General features: G+C 36.9%; 1 protein-coding gene across 1 annotated transcript in view; it reads right to left on the bottom strand.

Annotated features, from left to right (window-relative positions):
* Positions 1-12,808, bottom strand: part of LOC134165049 (sodium channel protein type 5 subunit alpha-like) — a 35,027-nt gene extending 22,219 nt beyond the window's left edge. The window contains exons 1-12 of the mRNA XM_062621391.1: positions 12,554-12,808; positions 11,444-11,562; positions 10,330-10,437; positions 8,644-8,772; positions 7,772-7,863; positions 6,892-7,113; positions 4,606-4,663; positions 3,772-3,913; positions 3,078-3,275; positions 1,941-2,117; positions 1,001-1,402; positions 188-317 (exon numbers count right to left, since the gene is read on the bottom strand). Coding sequence (XP_062477375.1) covers positions 188-317; positions 1,001-1,402; positions 1,941-2,117; positions 3,078-3,275; positions 3,772-3,913; positions 4,606-4,663; positions 6,892-7,113; positions 7,772-7,863; positions 8,644-8,772; positions 10,330-10,437; positions 11,444-11,562; positions 12,554-12,808 — 2,032 coding nt within the window. The remainder of the gene's footprint in view (positions 1-187; positions 318-1,000; positions 1,403-1,940; positions 2,118-3,077; positions 3,276-3,771; positions 3,914-4,605; positions 4,664-6,891; positions 7,114-7,771; positions 7,864-8,643; positions 8,773-10,329; positions 10,438-11,443; positions 11,563-12,553) is intronic.
* Between the last annotated feature and the right edge of the window lie 633 nt (positions 12,809-13,441).

The raw sequence follows: 13,441 nt of genomic DNA, 5'->3' as shown, positions 1-13,441 counted from the left end.
GTGTTCCAGTACACGACTGTGTGATAATGCTTTTTTTTCCTTTTTTACAAAAGAGCCATATTAACCATGAAACTCCTAACTACACACCTACAAATCTCTGTTAACCTTTAAGAAATGTATTGACATTTTGGTCTTTCATGCTAGCATTACCTTAGGATTGAAATAAGCATAATGAGGAACCACTTACCCTCCAAGACACTGGTAATTATGCTAACTGCACTTGCTGCCCTTTGTCTCTGAAGTGCCTCGTTAAAGTACTCCACTGACAGATGAGGAGGCAAATGCATCATGCTGCTCTCATCATTTACAGCTGGCTGCTTAAAGAAGTAAACATGATTAGGGAGATACTACTGGAATAAAATTAAGTAGGATGTGAGGATGGGTAACTATGGAAGTTAATAGGAGCAATGACACACAGCCAAATAAATGCACCTTTTTGCAAGACGTAATAGTTGTTAAGGATGAAAGTCTTACTTTTCAGTAGTAACGCTAGGGTAAATAGATCCTGCAAACATGTAATAGCAACAGGGCAAACACAAACACTTGAAATAAGTCCATGAGGGGAAATAGCCCTTGGAAATATTCCAGTGTTTAATGAACAAGGAGACAGATGAGAGATAAACTGGTAGAAAAGCATCTCTATCCACCTGGGGAACTTACAAAGTTTCTGCATAATGCTAAAGGTTCTATGAAGGAGAAAGAAATCACAGGTACAGCTGAAAACACTCCCCCTGGGCAGGGTATGGGATAAAAAAACTCACTGGTGATTTGTAAGTCTAGTACTGGGAACCTTCAAAACTATGTTAACATAAATTGTGAATAGCAGAAGAATAAGGTTTATAACAGAAATGCTGAAGTCTGGTTTTCAAGAACTTTCTACCTCAGTATACTTTATTCCATATCACAGTTTGCTATCACACTGAAACTCTTAAGAAAAAACTGGCACTTACAGAGAAACCATATTATAAAGTATTTATTGAAAATAATGTATTTTCCTTACCGGTTCCCCCTTTCCTGGGTCTTCCATTACCGGTGGAAGCATTACTCCTTCGGAAGACACTGGATCTAGGCTGTGCACCTTGCTGCCTCCTCCTCCCATCATTGAAATCACACCATTGCAGTCATCCATGTTAGCCCACTTGCTGCTGTGCACGCAATTTGGCGTAGCAGGGTGAGAGCTTTGGCTTATTTGACTTTGCACACTGGATCGTCTTCCCATCTGTGTGACTGACAGCGACCGACATTGGATTTTGTGTTCCCCAGCACTGCAGTTTTCCTCATCACTGAAATCTGTTCTGGAATCAACTTCTAAAGCAGGTATTTGGAAATTAAACACGCTGCCATGGCTAAGCCTGCGTTTTGCCTGATGTGCATTGGGACCATACACCAGTCCAAGGAAAGACTAAAAAACAAGGAAAAGCAATATAGAGAGAACAGCATAATATCACAGAGAAAACTGGGGGAAGCAATAAATGTTTAGAGTTTCATAGCAGTTCCTATCAACCACTGCAAGTCCAAAATTCTTATTTGATTCAGATTTTTCATGGAGGTTTATGCTTAGATTTTAAACATCAGATAATAAAATCCTATCACCAGTAGCAGCTATTTTTGTGATAAGCTTTATTATTTATGTTTTAAGTGAGAAATTTTAAATGATGGCACGGAAGTTAAATTCTGATAGTCATTCACCATTTTTGTTTCTCAGTGGTATAGAAAATGTATTTTAACTGTTATTATAACTTCCTTTCTGTCCTTCATTTATAGTATTTCCTTCTTTTTCAAATTAATTCTTACATTGAATTCTTCCTTATTTATTTTAAAGATCTAAGAGTGATTTTTGTAAGGTTTTGTAATGGGATTTGGTTTGTGCTTTCAAGCAATTTATTTTAGTAATGAAATTGGAAAAGCTGTGAGGATCTCAGATTCAGACAATAGATTACCAACTTGCGTTGACTATCCGTGGACTGTGACTTGGGGAATTGTTCTTCATTTTCTTCTATCCCCAAGGACTGATTTCTCTTTTTCCTATTGCTTCTTTCTTTGATTTCTTTGGGAGACAGAGAAGAGGCTTCAAAGGAACTAATTGACAGGACATCAATTCCTTTAATAGCCAGTGACTGAAATTAAAACAAAAACATGGGTGATGTTTTTGCTGGGTACTTTTAATATAAACAGAAAGAAAACATTTCTGTGCTCTTTATTATTTCCTTTTAACAATTTGTGTTTCACAAAAACTAGTTAAAAATCTTCCGTTTTTAAAATCTCCATAAAAAGAAAGAGGAGAGAATTTCCCCAACATATGGAGCACTGAACAATATGCTATTTGCAGTATGTTACATGATCATGTGTATTGAACCTGCCAGGGACAAAATAATCACATTATAGTTCTTATTCTTCCACATGGCAGATTTGCTTACAACAAAAATTACTCCATTTGAAAATGATGTTGTAGAATATATCCTTTTCCCCAAATTAATGCTCAAAGAGTATTAAAATTCTGTCTCTTCACTGGGGATCCTTGGGATTGTATTTACACTATGGCTGACTTTCATTCCTATACTGAATTTACTACAAAGTTGTCAAAACACAGAAGTTTTTGTTCTAGAAGCTTCTAAGCCATTGAAGTTACCAAGACACTTTCATTCAACTATGACAGGTTTTGGCTCAGATGCTAATGGAGTTAACAGAATTACAGTGTATTTCTCTGCTCAGCAGCCCACAGTGACAAAATTGAATAAAAAGTAAAATCAAGAACATTTTCTTTTGGAAGCTGCTAGTTAATTTTATAGTATAATTTTATACTTTATACAGATTTTAAAATACTATTTTTTTACAGTTACAGCAGCCTTTAATACTCATTATCCACAATAAAAGTTACTGTTTCACAGGAAAAATACACAGCTGAACATGGAATTACTCCTGTAACTCTAGGAATCACTACTTTAAGTAAGTAATCACTTGCTCCTGCTCCCATGAGTGATTGCTTTATACAGCTGTACACAAGGAGTTATGCTTTCCCTTATGTGACTGATGCCAGGACACTGAGACAAATGCTTGCAAGGGAATAATTTACATACCTCCTGCTCCTTCTGTAATAATTCCATGGCTTCACGAAATTTCCTTTCCTTTGCCTCCGTTTCAGCAATGGTGGCCTTATTCTGCTCTTCATATGCCATCGTTACTACAGCCAGAATCAAGTTGACTAGATAAAATGAGCCCAGAAAGATGACCAGCATGAAGAAGAGTATATACACCTTCCCAGCAGCTCTGAGGGTCTGTAAGCAACACATCCCAGAGATAAAAGTTACCATAAAAAATAACAAAAAGTCTTTCAATGTGTCCCTGAAGTTCTTCTGAATCACTCAGCTTCCTAGACATAATAGTTTAGGAGACTTGAATGGAAATAATGCCTTCCTTGGTCCTTCTTCTCCCTCTTTCTCCCTGTTCCTGTACCATCGCCTATGAATAACTGATCATATACCCTGTAAGGACTACTAGGGAGGCATTGCTATATTTTTGAAGGACAATACAAGACACTTTTGGTACTTTTTAAGTCCCTAAACAAGCAGGGTGATAGGTCTATTGCTGGGAAGCACTCCAGCATCCCTTTTCTAGGAGGCACAGCTTGTGGAAAGCGAAAAGGGAGGATGTGGGTTTGATGACTTGCAGCTATTGCTTTTCTCTGAGGTTTCTTGCTCTTTCTACACATTTTCTGCTTTGGCTCTTGCTCGTCCTGGAAAACCAGTTCTAAATTATGCACAAAGCTGGTACCTGCTGGTACAGACGCTCCCAGTAGTCCTGGGTCATCAGGCGGAACAAAGAAAGAAAAGCCCAGCCAAAGGAATCAAAACTAGTGAAACCGTAATCAGGATTTGGCCCAATTTTCAAGCATATATAGTCTGGAGGACAGACCCTAGAAGTAAAAATAAAAAGGGGAGCTCTTTTAAGCATGCAGATTCCAAGGAGAACTTCAGCTTATGTGAGAGTTCTGATGATTATTCAGCTCTGCATTTCATTAGATTGCAAACCCATTGTCTACTCCAGGTAGTATTGTCTGGAAAGTGGGATGGAAAAAGCAACACCTGTAACCCAGCAGCAGAGGAAGAAAGGCTGGAGTAGACCACCAGCCCAGGACAACTTCCTCATACCCTGCCCTTCACAGCAAAGTAGACACATTCCCTCCTTCCCCAAACCTGCCCTCCAAAGTCCACGTTTTGTTTTTCCAGTTTAACACTCATGACCCTTCACAGAGAGGAGCATGTCTGTCCTGTGCTATATATGAGATCTTTCATGTTTTCAGTTCTCTTGTACATCTATGGGGTAGAGAAAGACAATGCTCCTGGAAAGGCTCAAAGGAATTTAGAAGAAGTAATAATGTAGAATAAATAAAAATTTAGAATAAATAAATAATTCAGAATAAGCCAACTGCAGGCTCATACTTCATTCCTTACGAGTTATCTGACTGCTTATTATATTGTCGTCTGTGCTCATGTTGCTGCATTTAAGGAAACCTTGGAATTTCTGCTTATACCTCATATGACTGAGCAAGTATAGAAGCACTAAGGCAGACAAAACTTCCAAAGAAGAAATATTAAGTGTACTTACCCAGCACCAGGGCCACATAGCAAAATATCTGAGGTGCCCTCTTTCTTAGCAAAGTATGCTACAAAAAAGGGGGGAAAAGTTAAAAAGAAATCACTTTTTAGCCTGAATCTTCTATCCTTTAATGTGAGTAGTGACAAGTAATCAGTGACCTCTAAGTGTATTGCGCACACACATGAACAGGTTTCCCACACGCACAGTGACTGCACCAGATTGCAAGATGTCCTCATTTATAAACATGTGTATGCACATATTTCAGAGTGCAGGCAGTCCTTAAAACAGAATTAAAAAAAAATTATCACTTTGGCTACATCTGCATAAAGGAAATGAAGAATTGGAGGGCACAGGCACAAGCACAGTCCCTGGTTTGGTAATAGCACAAACTCTTTTGGGTTAGTAGCAATTAGCCCTCTTCCAGGACAGTGTACAAACATAATATGGGATAGCATAGACCACTTCTAATAAGCAATAAAAAATCAAAGCTCTGTTCTGAGAAGGAAGAACATGGATACACACCATGTCATGGCACTGTTCAGCTGAGCCAAACAGCAGGTCCTAACCCTGCTTAGCTGAGAAATAGAGATTTCTTCATGAGGATGCTCTAGTAGTCTTTTTGACCTCTTCCCCTACTTCTCTTAGCATCAGTTACCCTGCTGCCTGAGGTAGTACCGGACTGAAAGTAATAGCTTTAGTGTTATTAGCTCTTTAGCCCCATTAAGGTGTGGGGTTATTATCCCAGATGCAAGGGAGGTCTCATGTCTTCCTGGTGTTTCACAAACCTCAGCTGTGCTCACCAGGTAAGTTGGCATGATTCAGAGCCAAGAGTAATCTTCAGCATCAGCTGTACCATACCATGAAAATACACCATAAAGAAATGAGTCGTTATCTCAGCTACTTTCCTCCCAAATTTTGTTCAGTTTTGTTTCTGCCAACTGACAAAAAAGGTGTTTTAAGAAGATTCAGTGATTGAGCTTCAGAGAATCATAAGAACATGTAGCTCTCCAGGTAGGAGATGGGAACTTCCCACAAAATCAAGATCAAAGCAGCCCACTAAAAAAAAAAAAAAAAAAAAAAATTAATTCAAAACCGGGTTTATAGGGCTGTAAAGTCCTAAATCCTGTGGGAAAGTCACCTAGTTTTCATTAAAACTATCTGGGCTCTCCTTTTTACCATCATTGCAAATCACCCTGAATACAAGATGCATTTTGTTTCCTGTTTCTTCAACTAAATGCTAAAGAAACTTAGCATTTTTTGCCAAATTTTGTCACACACATGGTCTCCTTTTTGCTATTCCAGCCACCACCTGGTTTCTTTTGAAGTTTGCTTTCAATTATGATTTTTACAACATTCTGTATATGTAAATGACTTTGTTCTTCGGTACACTTTTTGGTAGATGCAAGAGTTTCTTGCAAAAGTTTTTTCCTCAGAAATCTTTCATACAAAGTCTCTCCCTCTGGACTACAAAGTTATTAAAGAAATCCTGTCTGAACAAATCTTTCACACAGATTGAGTACAAACAGCAATCCTGTGTGGCTTTTTTATGTATTTCATCATTTCCCTTGCGATAATGCTTCTCTCCTTGCATAACTACTGCTATGTCTGAACTTGCTGGTAGAGATTTTCTTCAGTGATGAAGGTTTCTTCATATTTTTGGCATAGACATTGTTTAATTTGTATTTTTTTCATGTATATTGAAGCTTTTCCTTTAGCACAAGGATTTTTCTTACTGAATTGCATCTTATAGTTGCTGTTCCTCTGAGTATGGTTTGGTGCATTTTCAGTTCTCTGCTCTATGCTTCCATCACCAGCCTTAGTTGTATACATGAAAGATGTATATTGTAGATATATAAGACATAAAAAGAGGATACATAGGATGTAAAGAAGAATGTAACTTTGACTTTTAAGAAAATTCCTCTGTTTCAAACTGAGAACTAATTCACTGGGCAGCAAAATGAAGATGTGCAGGCTCTTCAGCATGTAGCAGAAGGTGAACTTTGGGGAATTACAGCAGAGAGTGAGCTAATGCATTTTTCAGTTATTGCCATATCGTTCTGGGAAACAAAGCTGGACATTACTGGAAAATTTGGGAGTTCTATTTCTTACAATGAAGGGAAAGGATGCACTCCTGGATGCCTGCAAACTGCTCTGGCAATTTGAAGACCATAATCAGGTGGTTACTCACCAAAATATCAGCTATTAAAACATCAATATAATTTACAACAGTGGTTATACATGGATTCATAAGTGTCTCTATCATAATCTAAAAAAGAATTAAGGATGAAAAGTTACCTGTATCATTAGCAAACATCTCATAGGATTCCCATGTTTTGTTAAGGACATAAGGTATTTTACTGAACTCTGTAGAGTTCCTGATACACTTTTGTCTCAGATTGCCCTTAAAAAGCTGGAGGCCAATGAGAGCAAAGACACTCAGGCAGAAAACAGTCAGGATCATCACATTGGCAAGTTTCTTAACAGACTGAATAAGTGCCCCCACAATGATCTTGAGTCCTAGGAAGACAATAAATGAAGAAAAATCAGCATGAAAAACTGAGATTCTTACATCATGCTCGATTAGAGATAAAACAACATATAGCAATCAAAGTAACAAAATTACTGGAGAATATATGGCAAATATATTTGCAATGCAAGTGTAGTTTAGATGACAGATTAATATTAAATACATTTCTTTGCCCTCATTTGATTGACCATAAAATTTCCATGTGTTCCTTTAATCCCTATAAAATATTTAGGTATGGGTGAGGAACCCAAAACAGTCCAGTTTTTCTTATCCAGACTGATTAATATGCATAATTCAAAATAAATCTAAAAAAGGAAATTTCTAACACTGGTAACCTGTGAAGAAACTGGAAACACTGGAAACAAGAATGAATATGATCAAAAGGATCTGAAAGAAAAGACAGAGAAAACTCACTGGTTCTTAATTTGTATTTCATCATGAAAAAGAATCTACTGGCTTTATAACTAAGGGAAAAGTGCAAAGGAAACGGTTTTCTCAGGGTTGATGTAATATGGTTAACAGTAAAGGCTGTTCAAAGGAAAAAAAATAATTAAAAAAAAAAAAAAGGAAAGGCAATCCCAACATTTTGATCGGAGCAAAGAATCAGTTGTGAGTAGCAGCAAATATTCAGCAAATAGAGTGTCTTACCTGGAACTACTGAAATGGTTTTTAAAGCTCTCAGAACCCTGAAAGTCCGAAGAACTGACACACTCCCCAGGTTACTAAATGCTCCCACGTACCTGTAAAGTCAGGACATTATATGTCAAGTAGCTGAAGTTGAGTAAACCAGGCAATTATTTTACAGTGGTCGTTCTGAACTGCCAATCCTTCTGAGCATATTTTAAGTATTAATAAACTACGTATCTAGGATTTGTCTGAAGACCTATAAAATAGAAATCCATTTCTTGATTATTAGAGTTTCCTTATGAGGTAGCTCTTGGCTTGTGCACAGCTCCTTTTGTGTCAGAATCTTAACTATCATGCATTTGAAATATAAACAAAGATAACACTTAAAATAATTCATTTCAGGTGGAAACACTGACTGAATTGGTTTGATCTCCCATCTGTAGGCGCACCTAACCAGTACAAAAGCTTTCTAATTACCACAAACTGAAGCTCAAACTATGATTTATGGAGGCAAAAAGCAAAAATTTAATCCAGTATCGTGGTGTCTATGCATATTACTTTATTATCTAACTTACACTTCCATTCACAGGACTAGTATGTTTGTATTTGAGAGCCTAGCTATTATATTTCTCTGATTGAAATGTATCCATTCCTGTACACTCACCACAAGGTATATCTTACTCTAAACAGTTCTACTCCCATCTTGAAAGACTAATGCATTGTTATACAGTGACTAATAAAACAAGGAGAAGAGTCAATGTCCTAGATAGTTTCAGATGCAATTAGGACCCACAGGTTTTTGTATTTCAGATAGTCTTTTGCACCATACTGATAAGACTTTTCAAACAGAACATTTCAAACAGGTAATCCATATTCTATATATTCCTACTTACGCCATGACAATAACACTGAAATCCAACCAGTTCCAGGGATCTCGAAGGAAAGTGAATTCATTTAGACAGAATCCTCTTGCCAATATTTTTATCAATGATTCAAAAGTGTAAATGCCAGTGAAAGTAAATCTAAGGAAAGGAGAAAAGTTCCAAAGGAAAACAGCAATATTAGCAATTAACAGAAGAGACAATCAGACTATTGTCTAAACCAAAACCCAAGCCAATGCTGCAAAGAAGTGATGGAAAGGTGGCTGTTGGTTTGAATGTATTCTATCAGCATCTGATTACCATGGACTTTGAGACAGCAGCTGATGGCAAACTGTACATGGCTATTACTGTGAATGCCTGTAACGTTTTTTTGACGTTCTGTAATTTTTTTCAAACTCCTTCATGTGAATCCCCATAATTTACTCTTAGCTATTTGCTAAAATAAAAACTCTTGCTAACAAAACTCTTAGCTACTTGTTAAAATAAAGATCAAAACTTGCTATCTTTCTCTGGTTTCTAGTCCCAAGTGGATGTATGATATGTTGTGTATTATTTACTTTGGGCACACAGCATCCACTTATGTGCAGAATGCTCAAAACACTTAGATAAATATAAGAGTACAGGATTTTCAATTTAAGGTGGCAATTATTCTTATTAATGGAAAATTATCAGTAAAAGCTCTTCTGTACTTACTGAGTGCACTTCTCATTTCAGCAAGGCAGCAATCTCCCTACAGAATTCAAAAGGCATTCATTTGGTAGTCAGCAAATGCACTAAAGAAATTATTTGGATGTAGTGCTTCCCTTTTCATTTAGAAAGAAGTATTCTGAAATTATTATTGAAATGCATTTGAGCAGTAGTTTTGATGCCAACAGCGCCTGCAACTCTAATCTTTAATGCTTTCATAGGTAGTGAGATACCACAGCATCTTCTGGAGGTACATATATCAATACCATGCTTGCAGAGGATTTGGCATTCCCAACTGTTTCAGGGTCATATAACATGAGGTAGGAACAATTTCAGACCTGTTTTTAAAACTACATTTTTTGGAACCTTGTCCTTTGCATTAGGTGTTAGAATTATTATCTTCTAATATTTTTATGCCAAATAGAAAAAATGAGAGCTGAGATATAATTTTAAAAAAGTAAAAACGTGATTATCCAGCTTAAGTGTTACTACTAAGGCATGGGATTTATTGTGGCTTAACATTGCAAGTGTTGGCAGTGCTGAAGATAAGAGCTTTACTTCTTAACAGCGTCCTGAAGGCCAGGAGTTTTTGGCAGAATGTTTTATTAGAGCAAAACTCAGTATTTCAATATTATTAACAAGATTTTTAAGAGAAAGCAGCTCTTTATGTGCTTCATCAACATCAACAATGGGAAATGTATCTGGATAAAGAGCAAATAATTAGAGAATAACTTTTGGAAATGGGATAACAAACTGGAGCAGTAGGGCAGACATGAAGCTAGTTCAACATTGGAACTTTGTCTACACTTAACTTTCTCCTACACCACCACAATTATCATAAATATTGAGTTTAAAGAGAAAAGTACTCCCTCAAAGAAAAACATATGTCTTAAGCAACTTTCCTTCTAAATCCCCCACCAACTATATTGAGTGAAGGTGGTAAGATAAATCTCAATAATTCAATATAAGTACAGAATTAAAAGGCATACATACCCACAGACAGATACTTACTCAACATACTTGTTCCATGAAGGAGACGGAGAAGCTTTAGAGGACTCAGTCAGAGCCATGAATACACAATTAGTTAAAATAGTGCACATGATAAACAAAGTGAATAATGTAAGTCATGGGAGTGAAGGCAAAGAACATGACATTGATTCAGAAACATAACTAAGTTCTATCAGTCATAGGCATAATATCTGGTTCTGAGTTTAGGGCTCTCCATCCCCACAAAAAATCTTCTGGCTTTAGCTTCAAGCATTGTCAAATTGTCATAAACCCTGGAGCTGGACCACGAGTCTTGAAATGACAATATCAGCCAACTTGCTGCCTAGGGAAGGTCTCAAATGAGAGGCATCACTCCTCCAGGGATGTCTGTCAATGATACTATGGCAACTTTGGACCCATTGCAGCTAACTCAGCACCACAGAGTCAGGAGACGACTGGAAACCTAAAATTCGCACAGGGATACAGCAACCTGCACTGTGCCTGATTCAGCCCCAGGCAACAGCCCTGGTCTCATTCCCCAGTGCCAAGCTGCAGCTATACACTAGTGATTCCTTGCTCCCTAAATTTGATGTATGAGGTGGGGTCTATATTACCTTTATGTTTCAAGAGCATTCCCTGCAACAGCACCCCTGGAAATTTTCACTTTCATATACCCAAGATATATTTTTTCAATCCAGTTTCTTAAAGCAACTAAATTTGCATAATTTTTCTTTTCTTAAACTGGCCAATGGTTAATCAGCTTTGGTACATGAGTTAAATTCCTACAGTTTGGGTAAATGGAAGATGAGAGAGTAGATAGGGATCTTGTTCATCTTCTCACTGAGAAAGGCTTTAGCATGAGGTACTTGTTAATGGGACATCAGGAAATCAACATCAGGGATCATTCTCAGAACACATACCTGTAGAAAAATCAGGCTTCCATACTCCCAGTACTCGCTATTTATTTCTGAGTAGCACAAAGGCAACAAGTCAATAGTAATTTCTAAGGTAATTCAGAATTAGAAATCATCTGGAGTGAAGAAAAGACTAAATTGATTCAGTGCTCCGAAATACATAAGCACGGGATGACATAGGGGTTTTTAATCAGGAAGAGGAAATGAAGCCAACAAAAGGATATGAATGCACTAAAATTTTAATTGCTGTTCTTCGAATTGGATGGAAAGGACTGAGGATCCACAAGGCACTTGTAGCAGTAAATCTGAAGATTGTTTTCTGCTTGTTTAGCACTATGAAGATCTTAAAAAAAAATATAAAGAAACATGAAGATTTCAGGAAGTTGAACATAGAGCATACTTTTGTGCCATATTCTGTTGCATCAGTGATGAGCAAGAGCTTGATTTTAACTTTAATGTTTGTTGACTGTTTCTGATACTTTGTGATATTTGCTATCCTTTCATCAAAGTGATGAAAGATTTAATACCCATTAACTGTGAAGCTGTAAAAAGAAATAACTCAGCAGGAAATGTTTTTATAAACCTTAGGACTTGCACAGAGTTGTGCACAGAACTAATCTTGCTTATGACTATTCTCTCAAACAGAACCTCCCATTGAGTCAAGATAAACAGAGGTGGAAGGAAGAACTGCAGACTTTAACATTACTGTTGTTGACAGTGATCCTCTAGCTGTAAGACTGTAGAAATTAGTTCAAAGTATTAACCAAGCAACTAAGCAATAAGCATAATTTACAATGGATTAGTCCCCATTTTCTCTGTTCTTTATTGAAAATTTAATCCTTCAATATTTCATAACTAGAATATCGAGTTTGAATAAGGTTTTAAGGATTCATCAGCAAATGTTTTAAAATGTTTTTAATATATAGGTGATCATTTATTGTACATGTAAGTGGAGCATAACCATTGAGATGGAAAGGAACATAGTTTCACGTCATGACATCTAAGAAAATTTATGAAATTATCATAATTTCTTGTAGATTTGACTCAGCCCACCCTTTTCTTCCTTTATGCACTTTATTTTTTCTGCTTCCATTCTGATTCAAATGTTAATCAAGTTCACACTATTTAATTCCTATGATTCAAAATTAAGCTTTTGTAAAGAAGATTACAGCATGTCATTCAGCTGTGCCAACTGCACGCATTATTATAATCTAGAAAGGGATGATAATTTTTCCAAAGGGATGTAAGCAAAACAGTTTAATAGATCATTCATATAAACCCTTCTTAGCAACACGGGAAGAGAAACAAATCAAAGCATCGTGGCTGGCTCTAACCTTACGATCTTTGTAGTAAGGGTCAAGATCCTCCAATGGCTCCCCAATGAGCTCTGGAGGAGGATTTCCATAAAGAGCTGGTAACTTCTGGAAAGCTTTTAGGTCAAGTTGAGGACGTGGCTTCTCCTCAGGTTTCTGGTCTACAGTGTTTCTTCTACAGCTCTTCTTAGCAGCAATCCTCTTTTTGATGGCAGCCAAAGATTCGGAAGTGAACTCACGGAAGTTGTTGGTACCAGGTAGTAAGAACTCGGCCATTTTTCATTCTTCTCTTCCTGTCACTAATTCTGTTCAAATAATAGAAACAAGTAGAAAGAAATTCAGATAACTCCAAAATAGGTAAGTTAAGAGAATTAAACAACTGGTTGCCCATGTGTGGCTAGTAACATAAATTTCTGAGCCATCAGCTTCTAAAAAGAAAAAAGAAATAAATGATCAATAGCTATTTCAGTGAGATGCCTGGGATGTGGGCAGACCTCTGTAAACTTCAGAGTACCTTATTTAAGGTTCCTGTTTTCCTGAATGCTCTTGAGTTGTTGTTCAGAAAAAAAAACTAAGGTACTGATTTAACACAATATTTGGAAACAGGACAATAAATTCCAAACTGCAGCAACATTGAATATGTGGAAGGTGTGTCAGCAACAGAAGGACCAGGTATTAAATTAACTAGTGCAGAGTAAACACTCAGGGCGATAACGCAACCTGGTGGTATTAGCAGGAATGTGCTTCATTCAAACATCAGATTTAACTCATGATCTATAGAGTCAGTACTGACTGACACAGTGGTCAGAAATGCTTGATCTGCTAAGTATCAAGCTTTAATTTTATGCCCATTTGTCAGAACAACAAAAGTGAGATTATACTAGAAAAATACTTTGCATTATTTAATGG

This window comes from Pezoporus occidentalis, unplaced genomic scaffold, assembly GCF_034315485.1.
Source record: "Pezoporus occidentalis ecotype Australia unplaced genomic scaffold, CSIRO_AGI_Poc_V1 ctg23, whole genome shotgun sequence".
NCBI lineage: Eukaryota > Metazoa > Chordata > Aves > Psittaciformes > Psittacidae > Pezoporus > Pezoporus occidentalis.
This window is presented reverse-complemented; position numbering and strand designations above follow the sequence as displayed.